This window comes from Dipodomys merriami, unplaced genomic scaffold (assembly GCF_024711535.1).
Source record: "Dipodomys merriami isolate MVZ:Mamm:240054 unplaced genomic scaffold, mDipMer1.0.p SCAF_3, whole genome shotgun sequence".
NCBI classification, from domain to species: domain Eukaryota; kingdom Metazoa; phylum Chordata; class Mammalia; order Rodentia; family Heteromyidae; genus Dipodomys; species Dipodomys merriami.
In genome coordinates this window covers 473,439-490,615 of record NW_027204492.1, presented here as the reverse complement: position 1 = coordinate 490,615, position 17,177 = coordinate 473,439, and the positions used below count along the sequence as shown (strand labels likewise).

General features: G+C 36.3%; 1 protein-coding gene across 5 annotated transcripts in view; it reads right to left on the bottom strand.

Annotated features, from left to right (window-relative positions):
- Nucleotides 1–17,177, bottom strand: part of Tmlhe (trimethyllysine hydroxylase, epsilon) — a 67,915-nt gene that overhangs the window by 2,215 nt on the left and 48,523 nt on the right. For 4 of the 5 annotated variants that reach the window (XM_070039420.1, XM_070039423.1, XM_070039422.1 and 1 more), the window contains 3 exons: nt 6,737–7,016; nt 4,394–4,513; nt 2,140–2,376 (listed from right to left, as the gene is read on the bottom strand). In XM_070039420.1, coding sequence (XP_069895521.1) covers nt 2,140–2,376; nt 4,394–4,513; nt 6,737–7,016 — 637 coding nt within the window. The remainder of the gene's footprint in view (nt 1–2,139; nt 2,377–4,393; nt 4,514–6,736; nt 7,017–17,177) is intronic. The other variant, XM_070039425.1, reaches the window with a different exon arrangement.

Here is a 17,177-nt window from a genome sequence, read left to right as displayed (position 1 = left end):
CTGGGTGCTGTCCCTCAGCTCTTCAGCCAAGGCAAGCACTCTACCACTTGAACCACAGCACCACTTCTGGTTTTCTGGTTGTTTATTGGAGATAAGAGTCTCATCGACTCTTGCCCGAGCTGGTTTTGAACCTTGATCCTCAGGTCTCAGCCTCCTGAGTAGCAAGGATTACAGGCGTGAGCCACCAGCACCTGGCTAAGTACTTTTATAGATGATGTGATAAGAAAGCAAAAATTCGCTTAGGAATCGAGGATCAGAGAGAGGAATTCTACTGATGATTATATTTTGTTTTTCTTTGCAGAATCTTGGCATAGGGAATATAATTTTAATTCCAGATTGTTTCTTCTGCCTTAGGATATGGCACTTTATCTAAAGTATACTTCATGGCATAAATCTTATTGATCATAAATCTTAATTGAAGCATTGCTAAAAGATTTGAGCTTCCTGTTCATCAAACTGAAGTGGGAAAGGGAGGCTGCATAAACAAAGCCTCTTGAATAGATAGAATTACAGGCATGAGCCACCAGTGCCTGGATGAAAAATCTTTACTGAGATTCGAAACTAACCTTACTTACACATACTATACATAGAGAAAAATGCACAAAGCTTAAAGACTTTTCGTGATGGGATTACATCACTAAAATACCAATTATTGCCAGAACTTTATACTTTCCTATGTGCCTTTTCCTAGTCATACCCCTTCTTCTACCCAAGAGAAACTACCATCATGATTTCTATCACCAAAGATTAATTTTTGCCCACTTATAAAAATCTTTATATGAATAGAATTGTACAGTATCTACTCTTGTTAAGAAATTTATTTAATGCAGAGTACAATTCATCTTAGAGTAAGTGGAAAGGAGAGAATTCAAATGTAAAACAGTGTAAGAGAAATCCTGGCTGCAAGATGGGAAGTAACTGGCTCTAGAAACCTAAAGCACTGTAGCATATGTATGGCAAAATTTGTATGGAAAACCTAAGTTTTATGGGATGATGCAAAAGAAGTGATCAGAGCACATACAGCATTGGAGGCTGTAAGTCATAAGGACAAAACTGATCTTTCCCTGAAAGATATTGGAGAGACAAAGGATCTTAACAGGATAATTACAAGGTAAGACTTGTATTTCAGAACTACTCTAGCAAAAAGTGGACAGAACGTTGTTCATAGTGGAAGCAGGATCAGTTAAAAGTCTCTAGTAATCATACAGTAGATAAGTAATAGTGGTTTCATTAATAAATGTGGCATTATAGATAGAAAGTAGTTGTTTGAGAAAAAATTAGGCTGAGTTAATGAAATTGGCTGTATTATATGAGAGATGGAAAAGCTAAAGACAACTTTTAAATTTTGGTTTGGGTAAACTAGTAGATGGTGGTGTCATTCAATGATACATGGGGAAACAAGTAGAGGGACACACTTATGAATGGGGACTGTGGGTTTAGTTTTGAATATGGCATATTTCATTTTTAAACATTTTTAAATTTTATTCTTTTTTGCCAGTCGTGGGGTCTGAACTCTGGGCCTGGGCGCTGTCCCTCAGCTCTTCAGCACAAGGCTAGCGCTCTACCACTTGAGCCACAGTGTCACTTCCAGCTTTTTCTGTTTATGTGGTGCTGAGGAATCAAACCCAGGGCCTCATGCATGCAAGGCAAGCGCTCTACCACTGAGCCACTTTCCCAGCCCTGAATATGGCATATTTCATGATTCTACAAGATCTCTAAGTGGTCATTTGACAATTGATAAACTGGCCAGAAACTTTACATAAATATTTTCTAGAGACATAAATTTTCATCAGACCTCTGTGTATACTAACTATGTGGCTACTGAGGACAACTGAATAGCTATTCTTCTTTTTTATTTTATTACATGGTTTCATTTTAAGAGTATCACCTCCATTATGTATCATTCCCCCCAAATGGATTATTCTCTGACTTTTGGCCTATTTACTAGTTGTTGTTTTTTTTTACTATTACTATTATTTATTTATTTTGGCCTGTTTATTAGAATTATAATAAGAATATAACATAAAGAGCGATAGAGTAACAAGATTAAAATGTGGGAGCTAGAAGGATTTTAAGAATTATTACATTAGGAGGTTAATATATGGTAAATACACTGCAGCATAGTTCTTTGGTACTCACCTGATCAAATAGAGCTCTTTGTTCCATGGGTAGATATTTAAGAGTGGCCCAACCCCAATCATGTGGTTATGACATTCTCCAACATTTTCAATATATTCATGCTTCAATGGCACTTTGCTAAGGAGTTCAAATTCCTCAGGTGCCTTTTGAAGTACCTTTTCTGCTGCATAGAACCCATCTACTAACAGTGTTCTGCCACCTGTTCCTTCATGCTTAAGACAATGAAACACTTGAATGCTAAAGAAGGAAAAGAATAAATTCTTTTGTTCAGTGGATAAAAGAGAACACACCAAAATTCTTGAATATTCTTTTGTTTCATTTTCTTTTAATGAAGAATGAAATTCCACTTCCCAATTATTTTTCCTTCATATTGTTGTACTTTGAAATATTAATGCTACTATAGGTTTCCACCAAATATACACAACATGTATTAAAGCCTATATATGTTATGACCCAGTAATACAAATAAGATAGAGCCTCTACTTTTAAAAGCTCATGCTATAGTTAGAAGAGATAAAACCAGTACCAGTAAAATGATGGGTACTATAATAAAGTTGTATACAAGATAAAGTAAGTCCCATAAAAAGGAATGATCTACTCTTTTTAACCTTTGTATAGAGAAATATTTGAGGGAAGGAGGGTGGGCTTTGTTTAATTTTAAAGACAGCAAGAATTAGGAGTGGAAAGACCTTGGCATGAGCAGAGATCATTCTAGGAAGAGGCAAAAGCATGACCAAAGTTGCTTGTAAAAAACAAAGTATACTAAAGGAAGAGAGTAAGAAGTTCCTACTGATACTATGGAGAATAACAAATGGCTTTAAATTGAAATTCTATGGGCACATTAACATTTTAAAGACTTGATTTTAGTGGTAGTGTGAAAGATAAGCTGGTGGTACTCAAGCTAAGCAAAAAAATTTGCAGAACAATTTGAAAGATAAAGGACTGGTAAGAATCTAGAATAACTCTAGGTTCCTCCTTTGAGAAACTTTAAAGTTAAGAAATGTATTTACTATGTATGATACAGAATGCAGGCAGATGTGTAATTGGATGATGAAGTGTGAGTGGTTGAAGAAGTTTTATTTAGGGACATATTGAAATAGTCAAATCATATATGTTAACAGGGAAAGGATTGAAAAACAAAAGAATTTTGAAATTAATGAGGGAAAATAAAATTAATAGTAATTAACCAAAAGTTCAAAAGTGAGGAAAAGTAAGCCACAAAGTGAAATAAAAAAATGTAAGGAGAGCCTGAATGAATAAAATTAAGAAGAATCAAGCCAGGCACTGATGGCTCATGCCTGTAATCCTAGCTACTCAGGAGGCTGAGATCTGAGGATCATGGTTCAAAGCAGCCTGGCAGAAAAGTCCATGAGACTCAAGAATCTCCAATACATGACTCAGAAAATGCTGGAAGTAGTGCTGTGGCTCAAGCTAGAGCTCTAACCTTGAGCAAAAGAAGCTCGGTGACAGTGCCTGGGCCCTGAGTTCAGTCTGTAGGCCTGGCACAAAAATAAATAAATAAATAATTGGAGAAGAATCTAACTGAAAAACAAAAGAGAAAGGATCAATTATGATCATTTTGAACATTCTGTGAAACTTCTAGGTCAGGATTATTTAATAGTCTTAGGGGTTGACTTTGTAGTCTATAGGTAAAAAGGAAATTAATGCAATCACCCTTTTGTGCTATCTTATAATCCACATGTATGTATACTCACTTTACTAATATCTTTGTCACAGCTTATCATACGTATGAAGAAGAAAATCATAGCAAAGTTATGTCTAACATTATCATATTTCGCTCAATAGTTACTGATGTGATGAGGAAAAAGGTTTCTTTTCAGCTATTACTTATTTCCAAGTTCTTATTCATCAAACTCAAATTCCCCTTAATACCATTCTCAAAACAACAGTGTTTGCAGGGCTAACTACTTTGCAATGAAATAACTAAATGTGAGAAAAGTGTACAAATTATAAAACATAATTCGTAGTTTTTAAGGAAGTTGTAATTACATTAAAATTACATTTAACAAGATTAAGACAATTTTTGTAGTAAGGTGATTAGCTTTCAATCACGTAAAATTTTATTACATGAGCCTAAAGAAGACTCAGATATGGTATTTCAAACTGCTCATGTTTCTAGAAAGAAAAAGAAAGTCATATGAGTTCACAGCAATTGATATGATAGAATTGAAATTGATTAAAAGACTACTCAAGACCATTATATATAAGGACTGGAGAAGCCTAATCCACTTACCCACAGGGCTCTTGGAAATAGGTAGTGTCAGTATGTCGGTCCAGAGCTAGCTTGGTATATGCAGTGTCATCTCTGGAAAAGTCTGAAGTAAAATACCACATCCTTCCATAGATGGTTTCTCTGTTAAATGAAATAAAGAAAGACCTAAATAATAGTATTTGTGGTTCTATCTAAAAGGTGAAATTGACAGTTAAGTACAACCTCAGTCCGGACAACTCTGTCAGCCATTAATATTCTAGGAAGTTGAAGGTAGAACTAAGAAGCATAATGTATTTCAAAAGCTTAGAGAATAATTACACTTTGCTTATATACCTACATCCGACTATTGTTTGGTGTTACTGAAGTTTGAATTCAGAGTGTCACACTTTTAATAGGTAATCACTTTACTACTTGAGCCATACCTCCATCCTTTTTTGCTCTGGTTACTTATTTATTGTTTTTTTTTTTTGCCAGTCCTTCAGCTTTTTTTTTTTTGGTCAAGGCTCGTGCTCTGCCCCTTGAGACACAGTTCTTTGTTGGTTAATTGGAAATAGGAGTCTGACAGATTTGTCTGTCTGGGATGACTTTAAACTGGATCCTTGGATCTCAGCCTCCTGAGTAACTAGGATTATAGGCATGAGCCACTGGCATCTGGCTTGCTTTGGTTATTTTTGAGATAGAGTCTTGGTTTTGTTGGGGCTTCCCTTGTCTGTGATGCATCTATTTTATTCTTCTCACTATATTTAGGATGACAGGTGTGCACCACTGCACCCAGCTATTCATTGTGATGGGGGTTTGTGAACTTTCTTGCCTGGACTGGCTTCAAACTATGATGTTCCCAATCTCCATCTCCCAAGTAGCTGGGATTACAGGTGTGAACTATTGTCACCCAGTTTATATGCCTACTTTTAATAGCCTTCTCATTTAAGGTCATTTTCTGTGTTTAACTTCCTTTCATAATAAAAGATAGCATAGCTACTTCTAGAAGCAATGTGTTACTTAATTTTAATAGGTGTCATCTTAAGTATTATTTTGTAATAATAATGCTAATTTTCTAATATCTTGGATAATCAAGCCTTTAAAGGCAACTAAACAGTTCCATATTATTAAGATGACATAGAAGTGACTAATAGTAGATCTTCATTTATCTTTTGGACATGGATGAATAAGGAAAAGAAAAAAGGGTGTTTTGTGTTACAAGTATTTAGTGAGGTTTACTGTATTTTATTGCATTGCTCCTTGAGGTAAGTATGACAGATTTTGATTTTGCACATATTTTCCCCACTTAGAGCTGACTAAAGGTCAGTTTAATTCTTTAGTTTTCAGAATTTATTCTCTGAAGTGAAAATAGGAAATGTTCTTTTTGAAGAGTTTTTAAAGTCCTTTCAATATTGCTTACCATGTTTATTTTACTGTTTGTATTTCAAAAGGAATACTTTTCAAATTATGCTCTACTAGCACAGGGAAAATATATATATATATATGTACATATATACATATATACATACCTACATATATAATGCATACAATATGCTATAAAATGTATTACATCTGGGTCATAGTAGATAAAAGACAATAACTAATGAAGTAGGTTTATAGTACATTGAATAATACAGAAGATAAATCTATATGCCAAGTAGAAATGTAGAATGGTAATAAAACCAATACTAGGTGTCCCATGAGTAAAATAGGAGACAAATCTCACAATTATCAGGGTTACTATAGTGACCAACATAAAATAATAAGTGCAAATGTGCTGATTAAATTCTACATGATTTTTTAAAGGCACATAGATAACAATCAATTTCTGAATAAAGACCTGGCTATCACAGATCAAAACTGTAAGATGGCATATTACTCAATTCTTTTTTAAACAGATGGGAAAATAGAGGACAGTAAGGGATTGAGTGTGCATGTATGTGCGTGCACATTGTGTGTGTGTGTGTGTGTGTGTGAGAGAGAGAGAGAGAGAGAGAGAGAGAGAGAGAGAGAGAGAGAGAGAGAGAGATAAAGGACTTACCTGTGGTAATACAAGTGCTTGATAGCAGAATTCAAATTACTTTCCAGTTCTCTTTATTGTAGTGTTAATTCTAAGCTATAATGATAACTCAACTTTGATAACAGCAATAGTAAGAGCTACAAAAAATATACCAGTGATTTTAAAGTCTTGATTACATGTAGTGTATAAATGTCTTTAGAGATTAGAAATCTAGTCCTCAAAGAAAGCTTTGTGAGTGAGAGTCCTCCTTATTCAGGCCCTAAAAGATGTTGGATTGTAAATGAGGACTTATTCTTTTTACTTTTTCATTGGTGCTGATGCTCTGGCAATTAATTACTGTAGATTTCATAAATCTAATAAATTACCTGATTAAGCTGATCCTTTCTGCCAACTTTTCTGTGTGCTCTTGAGTGGGAGGAACATTTTCTACAAATGCAATTCCATACAGCAGAAAGTTTTGTAGAAACATCTTCAGTCCCTCATTGGTTTCTAAGAAACTCTGGAAATCAACAGATGGAATTTGGGCTTGCTGGTAGATTTCAGCATTCCATAATATTCTAGGTTGGATAACCTTTTGTTTCTGTCCTTCATAGCTATTTTTCACCAGCCAATCCAAATCATATCTAGTCACATGACCATCTGGCCCTTTGTAGGAAAAAAAAATAAGAGGCATTAAAATTTTACTAGTTAAGAATGGTGATTCTTATGCCTGTAATCCCAGCACTCAAGAGGCTAAGGCAGGATTGTGTTTATGAAGGTAGCATAAAGTGCATAATAAGCACTAGCAAATTAGAGGCTGTATCATGAGACTGTCTCAAAAAAAGTTAATTCTTAGTAGTTAGTTATCCTGTATGGTATCATTTATGAAACCAAATACAATAAGTGCCTAAAATGTTTTGGAGATAGAAATGTTTGTGAGTTGAGTGGCATGAAGGAATAAATGACTTCATAAACAAGAGAATCTTCCAAGAAGGTAAATAACTTGATGGTTTTATAGCTACATAGTAAAGGATCTTCTGGAACATGCATTAGGTCACCAAAGAATGACAAACTCAGTACGGTTTTTAGTCTTCTCAGTGGAGACCCCTGTTGTCAATCTTTATCTTCCACTTAGAATCTTTGACCTAGAAAGGACTAATCTTCATTACACAGATAGTGTAATGAAACACACAGTGGCTCAAGATCACACAACATATGAATATAGGTTGATTATTGTATGGGATCAGAAGTGTTTGAGATTTTGGATTTTGTCACATTTTAGAATATTTGCATAGACTATGAAATTTGGGAACACTTAAGATTTCAGATTTTCAGAGTAAGGATGCTCAAGCTGTCCCACAATCATGTGAACTAGAATTTTACCTTCCTGTTTCTGACACTTCAGTACTGCATTTCAGTGACTTAAGGTAATTCTGTTTCTTAATATGATATCAACACAACATGATAAAGAGACTTCATAAGCGATTTTGCTCACTGTGCAGTAACACTTAAAATTAACACACCAACATGCTCTATCAAAAAACATGCTCTAGAATTAGAAAAAGAAGAATCAAGAGGAATAAAAGATATGTTTTCTTTTTCATTCTCCTTCTCTCCCTCCCTCCGTCCCCTTGACAAAAAGTACCATGGGTTCTGTAAATGATTTAGAAAGCATAAAAATAGGAAATTAATAGCACCCAGATGAACCTATGGCTGACAGTATGGCATTATTACTGTTTTCTACATATACTATTTACTAAAATAAATGTATATATACATATAACATTGTACCAATCAACATTTAAAAATCATTTTATCATTTTTACATGTATATGCTTTTAGTGTATATTACAGTGTATATTAACTGTACAAAATAGTTTCACTGTGACATTTACATATATACATGTCTTTTTAAAAAATAGATTTCACAGGGCTGGGAAGGTGGCTCAGTGGTAGAGCGCTTGCCTTGCATGTTTGAGGCCCTGGGTTCGATTCCTCAGCACCACATAAGCAAAAAGAAAAAAGCTAGAAGGGGCGCTGTGGCTCTAGTGGAGCTCTAGTGGAGCTGAGGGACAGTGCCCAGGCCCAGAGTTCAGGCCCCACGACCGGACCCAAAAAAAAACCCCCAAAACAACAACAAAAAAACTGGAGTGGCAGGGGCTGGGAAGGTGGCTCAGTGGTAGAGCACTTACCTTGCATGCCTGAGGCCCTGGGTTCTATTCCTCATCACCACACAAGCAAAAAGAAAAAAGCCAGAAGTGGCGCTGTGGCTCAGGTGGTAGAGCACTAGCCTTGAGCTGAAGAGCTGAGGGACAGCACCCAGGCCCAGAGTTCAGGCCCCACGAACGGACCCCCCAAAAAAATAGATTTCACACATAAGAGAGAATATGTGGTGCTATCTTCCTGAGTATGGGCTAATTTCAGTTAACATCATGATAATCTACAGTTCCTTCCATTTTCCTGAAAATGTAATGTTTGTTCATTTTATGAATAAAGAAAACTACATGTGTGTATACAATACAACATTTTTCATGATTATTTCTGATGGCTATCCAGGCTGATTCTATAACTTGGTTATTGAAAACGGCCACAACAACACAACAGACAAGGGTATCATATCTAAAATATACTTAGAACTCAAAAAATTAAAACCCCAACAAAAAATCCACAAAGAAACAACAGCCTGATTAACAAGTGGGCTAAAGACTTAAAGAGAAACTTCTCTGAAGAGGAAATAAGAATGGCCAATAGATGCATGAAGAAATGCTCAACTTCTCTAGCCATAAAAGAAATGCAAATCAAAACAACATTGAGATTCCCATGAAGAAATGCTAAACTTCTCGAGCAATAAAAGAAACACACATCAAAACAACATTGAGATTCCACCTCACCCCAGTTAGAATGGCTATAATCAAGAAATCTAATAACAACAGATGCTGGAGGGAATGTGGCCAGAAGGGAACCCTACTGCATTATTGGTGGGAATGTAAACTTGATCAAACACTTTGGAAAGCAGTATGGAGGTTCCTCAAAAGACTCCACATAGAGCTCCCCTATGACCCAGCAATCCCAGTTTTGGGCATTTACCCAAACAATCATAAACAAGGCCATACTAAAGTTACCAGCACAACTAAGTTTATTGCAGCATTTATTTAGCATAGCTAAGATATGGAACCAACCCAGATGCCCCTCAGTAGATGAATGGATGAAGAAAATGTGATACACACACACACACACACACACACACACACACACACACACACACACACACACACACACACACACACACACACACACACACACACACACACACACACACACACACACACACACACACACACACACACACACACACACACACACACACACACACACACACACACACACACACACACACACACACACACACACACACACACACACACACACACACACTGGAATTCTATGCCGCCATCAGAAAGAATGACATTGCCCCATTTGTTAGGAAATGGAAAGACTTGGAAAAATTAAGTGAAGTAAGTCATGCCCAAAGAATCATAGGTCCCATGGTTTTCCTTATTTGCAATAACTAGTATATGTCTAGGACAAGCAGAAAAGGTCAAAAGCTATGTACATATGACCATATAAGATGTTGCTAAGCAAAATGAACCCCAAGATTGGGACTCAAGTGGTTTTATCTTTCTTGCTGTTGTTTTTAATGTATTTATAATGCACTATGTGATCTTTTAGTTTCTTTTGTATGTTCCTCCCCCATGGTATGACTCCTGTTGTCACTGTATTTGATTCCGGTGTCCTGCATCTTGTATATACATTTTTCTAATTTGGGGAGGGTGAAGGAAATAACAAAATGCTGAAATAAGGATACAGGTAGACCCATTGTTACAATGAGATGTACAAGACACTATGTTGAAAATGAACTTTACAACTTGGCGGGGAGGGAGGAGTTGGAGAGGTCGGGAGGGTAGGGATGGTAGGGGAAGAGCAAAGGAGGAGGTAACAATGCTGGATAGGAAATGTACTCATTACCTTACTTGTGTAACTGTAACCCCTCTGTACATTATATTTACAATAAAAATATATACAAAAAACCTGCCACAATAAATAGTTATGTAGGGGTCTTTCATATATATATGTGTGTATACATAATTGTTATTGTAAAGGTGATATACAGAGGGGTTACAGTTACATAAGTCAGGTAAAGAGTACATTTCCGTTTGAACAATGTCACCCCTTCCTTCTCCCAGTTTTTCCCTCCTGTCCCCACCCATAAATTGTATAGTTCATTTTCAACATAGTGTTTAGTATCACTGCTGCATTTGTTCAACCTTTGTCCCTCCATTTCTTTTTTTTTTTTTTTGCCTGTCCTGAGGCTTGCACTCAGGCCCTGGGCACTGTCCCTGAGCTTCGTTTATTCAAGGCTAGCACTCTACCTCTTGAGCCAGCACCACTTCTGGATTTTTCTGCTTATGTGGTACTGAGGAATCGAATCCAGGGCTTCATGCATGCTAGCCAAGCACTCTTACCACTAAGGTACATCCCCAGCAACCTACCCCTCCATTTCTGTTCCCCCTTACCCTCCCAAAGACAGATGAACTAACAAACAAGACATATAGAAAAGAAAAAAAAAACAGCAACAAAGAAAAAGAACTTGTTTCCATTTCCTGGAGTTCATTTTGATAAATATTTTATATGATCATATGCATATAGCTACTGAGCCTTTGTGATATTCTCCTAAGAATATATACACAATGGAATTCTACTCATCCATCAGAAAGAATATTGTACCATTCATAAGGAAATGGAAAGATTTGGAAAAAAATATATTAAGCAAAGTAAGCCAGACCCAAAGAAACATAGGTTGCATAGTTTTCCTCATTTGTGGTAACTAGAATGTGCCTATAAATCTACAAGTGAACACACTGGATGATAAAAGAAAAAAAATACACTGGGACATGATGAATTATACAGCTCTCCAGGCATTCACACAGTGAGAACAAAGGAGCAGGGATCTCTTATATGATGATTTCAGGTATGTACCAAGGATATTAGGGCTGCATCATATATAAGTTCCATTTTTTCATTTTAACTCTTTTATTAGTGTATTTAAATTATACAAAGGAATTTCACTGTGACATTTCCACACATGCATATGTATGTTGATAAAATTTATCTTTTCTAAGCCGTGCACCAGTGGCTCATGCCTATAATCCTAGCTATGCAGCAGGCTGAGATCTGAGGATCATGGTTCAAAGCCAGCCTGGGCAGGAAAGTCAATGAGAATCTTATCTCCAATTAACCACCAGAAAACTGGAAGTGGCGCTGTGGCTCAAGTGATAGAGTGCTTGCCTTGAGCTGAAGAGCTGAGGGACAGCACCCAGGCTCAGAGTTCAAGCCCCAGGGCCGACAAAAAACAAAATCAAAAACAAAAAACACCTCTATTACCCTTGCTTACCCTATTCTCTCCCCACCTTTTTAATCATTTTTAGTTTTATTATACTGTTCTCATAGATACACATAATGCATGTCTACTACATTCAATGTTTATAATTCCTCTCCTTTTCCCTTCATCCTCCTGCTAGTCCAAACATTCCTTTTTAAAAATTATTTCTCCTCCTCCTCTTCTGTCTCTTCCTTCTCTATATTATTATTACTACTTATTTTAGGTTTAGATTCCTCATATAAAAGAAAATATTGAGTTTGGCCTTATCTTTTTCTTGGGGGGGGTCCGGTCATGGGGCCTGAACGCTGGGTCTGGGCGCTGTCCCTCAGCTCTTCAGCTCAAGGCTAGCGCTCTACCACTTGAGCCACAGCGCCACTTCTGGCTTTTTTTTCTTTTTGCTTATGTGGTGCTGAGGAACCGAACCCAGGACCTCATGCATGCAAGGCAAGCGCTCTACCACTGAGCCACCTTCCCAGCCCCAAATTTGGCCTTATCTTGTTCTATATGATGACCTCTAGTTCTTTATATTTTCCAGCAAATAACCTGATTCAATTTTTCCTTATGAAATATTATTCTCTTGTGTATTTATACTATGTTTTTAGCCCATTCATCTAGCAGGGGCATTTAGACTGCTATAACATAACTACTGTGAATAGCACTGATATAAACATGTTTGTCCAGGTATCTCTATTGTATGCATTCTTGTATTCTTTTCCATATATGTTCAGGAATGGTGTAGTAGGATCACATAGGTTTATTTTAAGTATCTTGATGATCCTCTATGTTAATTTTGATAGTGACTATATTAATTTACATTGCAATCAAAAGTATATAAGGCTTCTTTTATCTTTGTATTCTTGCCAGTGTTTGTTTTCATGAATAATAGTCATTCTGACTGGAGTAATATGGAATCTCAATATAGTTTTGATTTACATTTCTCTTATGTCTAAGGAAGTTGAAGATTTCCCAGTGTAGTTTGTTTGTTTGTTTATTATGACAGTCTTGGGGCTTGAGCTCTGTCCCTGAGCATTTTTTTTGCTCAAAGCTAGTGCTTTACTATTTGAGCCACAGCTCTAATTCCAGTTTTTTGATGATTAATTGGAGATAAGAGTTTCACAGACTTTCCTGTCTGTGCCAGCTTCAAACCATGATCCTCTAATCTTAGCTTCCTAAGTAGCTATGATTCCAGATGTGAGTTACCAGAGCTTGGCTCTTACGTAGTCATTATACAACAGTTCTCATTGTAGGACTGTCATCTGTTCAATTCATTTGCCCATCTGAGGATTAATTGTACCTCTGGTGTTCAATTATTGAGTTCTTTATATATTGTGGATGTAAATAACTTTCCTAATGAATAGCTAAAAAGATTTCCTTCTATTCCGTAAATTGTCTCTTCATAATGTCAATACTTGAATGTGCAGAAAAATTTTATTTTGATGTAATTCCAATTGTCAATTCGTGCTTATTTCTGGAGACCTATTCAGAAAGCCATTGCCTAGGTCTTCAAGTGTTTTCCCTGCTTTCTTACATTATGAACTTTGATCCATCTTGAATTTGATTTTTGCACAAGGTGAGAGTAGTCTCACTAGATATATGGATATACAGTCTAACCAACACCATTTGTTAAAGAGGCTATCTTTTCTGTGTGCAGGTTTATGTATGGCTTTAGTTTGTACCTTAGTACTATGTTCTACAATAATATGTAAGTTTTGGTTTTGTATTGTTTCCCAGAAGTCTTGCATATTCTGTTCACAAGTACTTACTTCTTTATTATTGTCTGAATGTTCTCACTCATTAACCTTGTCTTCAAGCCCTGAAATCTTCTCTTTTGCTTGGTATAGTTTGTTAGGGAGACTTTTTATTGCCTTTTAAAAATTTTGCTTTATTGAACTTTTCATTTCCAGTATATCTGTCTTCCTCTTTTTTTGTAATCTTATTTATTTATTGAACTTCTCATTCATATCCTCTTGAAATTTCCCCCCAAACTCAATCTTTCCTTCCTTTCTCATTCCTTCTCTCCTCCCATCCCATCCCTCCTTTCCATCCTTCCCTCCCTTTCCTCCCTCCCTCCCTCCCTCCCTCTTTCCCTTCCCATCCCTTCCTCCCTCCCTTCCTTCTTTCCTGAGATTTTCATACATGTACATAAGATTCTTTGACTGATTATACTTATCCTTCCTATTCTTCATACTTAAACTTTTTCATCCCTCCATTGGTTCTTTTTTTTGTGCCAGGACTGGGGCTTGAACTCAAAGCCTCTTGTTTTTGCTTAGCTTTTGTGTTCAAGTATGATACCCTACCACATGAACCATACTTCAACTTCAGGCTTTTTGCTAATTGGACATAAGAATCCAGGAGCTATTTTTGCCTAGGTTGGCTTCAAATCTTGATCCTCAGGTCTCAGTTTTCCCAGTTAATGGATTAAAGTTGTATATTTCTTACACCGGTCTAATTCCCTTCTTATTCCCTAATAGTTCCTTCATCTACTTTCATGCCCTTTGTTTTTATGACTCCATATGAGAGTAACACGTACTACAGTTCCATCCATTTTCCTGAAAATGACATGAATTCATTTTTCTTAATGGCCTTTAAAAAATTATTTTTACTGGGGTTTGAACTCAGGGCATACAGGTACTCTACAACTTGATATTGTCTCCAGGGTATACTTGTTCAGTGAGATGAGATTCCATGCTTAGATCCCTGAAACACATTTTTTCTAACTAATGTGTTTATAGTCAGGGAAAAAAAATTACAAAGTGATTTTAATGAGCCATGATTCAGTGAATGGCAATTTGTCCCAGCTACAGTACTAAGAATCAAGTTCTATACTTTTTTTTGGGGGGGGGTCTGGTCATGGGGCCTAAACTCTGGGCCTGGACGCTGTCCCTCAGCCCTTCAGCTCAAGGCTAGCGTTCTACCACTGGAGCCACAGCGCCACTTCCGGCTTTTTTCATTTTGCTTATGTGGTGCTGAGGAATCGAACCCAGGGCCTCAGGCATGCAAGGCACACGCTCTACCACTGAGCCATCTTCCCAGTTCTATACTTTTAACACATGTAAAATAGATTCAGTTTCACTGGACAGCACAAGAGGAAGAAAGTGAAGAAAGCTAAAGTAATCATGCCAAGCTATGAAAAAAAATTGCACAAATCCCTTATATAGCTTAAATAAAACTACTTCTCTACTGAAGAAAAAAAGAGAACTTAAACAAAAATCCATATCTGTAACTAATGGATTCTCAACAGAAGTAATAAGAACACACACCAGAGAAGAGTGTCTTTACAATAAATAGTGCTGAAAAAATTGACTAGACACATGTAGAAGACTTAAATTAGATCCCTCTTATCAGTTATAGAAGTCAACTGAAAATGGATTTAAAACTTAATGGTAAGACCTCAAGATATGAAAGGTAAGACCTCAAGATATGAAGCTACTAGAAGAAAATATAGGGGAAATTCTACATGACACTTGATAAGCAAGGCTTTTTTTCTGAGAAATCATAAAAATATAGGAAATGAAAACAAAAGTAGAGACATGGAATTTGATAAAACTGAAAGGCTTCTGCACAGTGTAAGAAATAAATACAATGAAGAGACAACCTGTGGAATAAGGAAATACAAAAGGAACTCAATAGCAAAAAGACTCCAAATAATCTGATTTAAAATTGGCAGTACAGATTCTACATTACAGTTAGATAAGTGAAAGTTTTTGGTGGTCTATTTTATACTAAACACCTAAAAATAATAACAATATACTATTTCAAAAAGCTGGAAGAAAGTTTTAAAAAGTTTTCATTAATGCACATTATACAAATTAAAGGGTTTCATTGTGATATTTCTATATAGATATTTAATATACTTTGATTATATTCACTATATTACTCCATCTCTTTCCCTTTCCTCCCTTTTTCTTTTTTTTCCCAACTCCTCAGTAGTATCTCTTTTATGTTTATGACCTTTCTTCTCCCCTCCTTTAGTTTCCACAAATAAGAGAAAACATGTGATACTTTGTGGGAATGGTTTATTTCACTTACCATGATGACTTCCAGTCCCATTCATTTCTTTCAGCAAGCAACATCATTTCATTCTTCTGTACACTGAGTAAAACTCACTCTGTGTATGTGTATGTGTATGCGTGTATGTGTGTGTGTGTGTATAGATGAATGGGTAAATGTGATATATGTGTGTGTAAATGTTATACATGTAACATTTATAAAATCACATTTATTTATATATAACATATATAACATACATAAATATATATGTACACACACATAGATATGTGTATATGTATATTTCACATTTTATTTATTCATTCACATATTGATGGTACCTAGGCTGGTTCTCTAGTTTAGCTATTATGAATAGTACCTTAAAAAACTGGGTATACAGATATCTTTGTAGTTTACTGACTTTGATACTTTAGAGTATATATCCAGAAGAACTATGTATGGATTATATAGAAGTTCTATTTTTTTGTGTGTGTCAGTTGTGGGGCTTGAACTCTGGGCCTGGACACTATCCCTCAGCTCTTCAGCTCAAGGCGAATGCTCTGCTACTTGAGCCTCAGTGCCACTTCCAGTTTTCTGAGTGGTTGATTGGAGGTAAGAGTCTCACGGAGTTTCCTGCCTGGTCTGGCTTTGTACCGTGATCCTCAGATCTCAGCCTCCTGAGTAGCTAGGATTACAAGCATGAGCCACCAACACCCAGCAGAAGTTCTATTTTTTTTAAAGGAACTTCCATACTGATTTCTATATTGGCTGGACTTGTTTACATGCTCATCAGTAGCGGATAAAAATTCTTCCTTCCTACACCCATGCCTTCATTTGTTATTTGTTTTCTTGATATCTGTTTTAATTTGGATGAGGCAAAGTATTAATAGAGTTTTGATTTGCATTTCCTTGATGCCTAAGGATGGCAAGTGTTTATTGGCTGTCTGTACTATTTCCTTTGCAAAAGTATCTGTTAATTGCTTACTTGTATTTTTCTTTCCTTTTTTTTTTTTGTGTGTGCTGGTACTGGCTGGGGCTTGATCTCACAGCTTTATGCTCTTGCTTAGTGCTCAGCTTTTTCACTCATAGGTAGTGCTCTACCACTTGAGCCACACCGCTAGTTCCTCCAATTCCCACTTATTGACAAGAGAACTTACTTTTATGTTGTATGATTTTTTCCCGTTCTTTCTATGTTATAGATATTAAATTCTTTTCAGGAGAATATCTAGTAAGTATCTTCTTCCAGCTTTTGGTGCTAGTACTGTGGCTTGAACTCAGTGCCTGGGTGCTGTCCCTTAGCTTTATCTGCTCAAGGCTGGTGCTTTATCACTTCCATAGTTCTACTTCTGGCTTTTTCTGCTGGTTAACTGGAGATAAAATTCTCATAGTTTTCCTGCCTG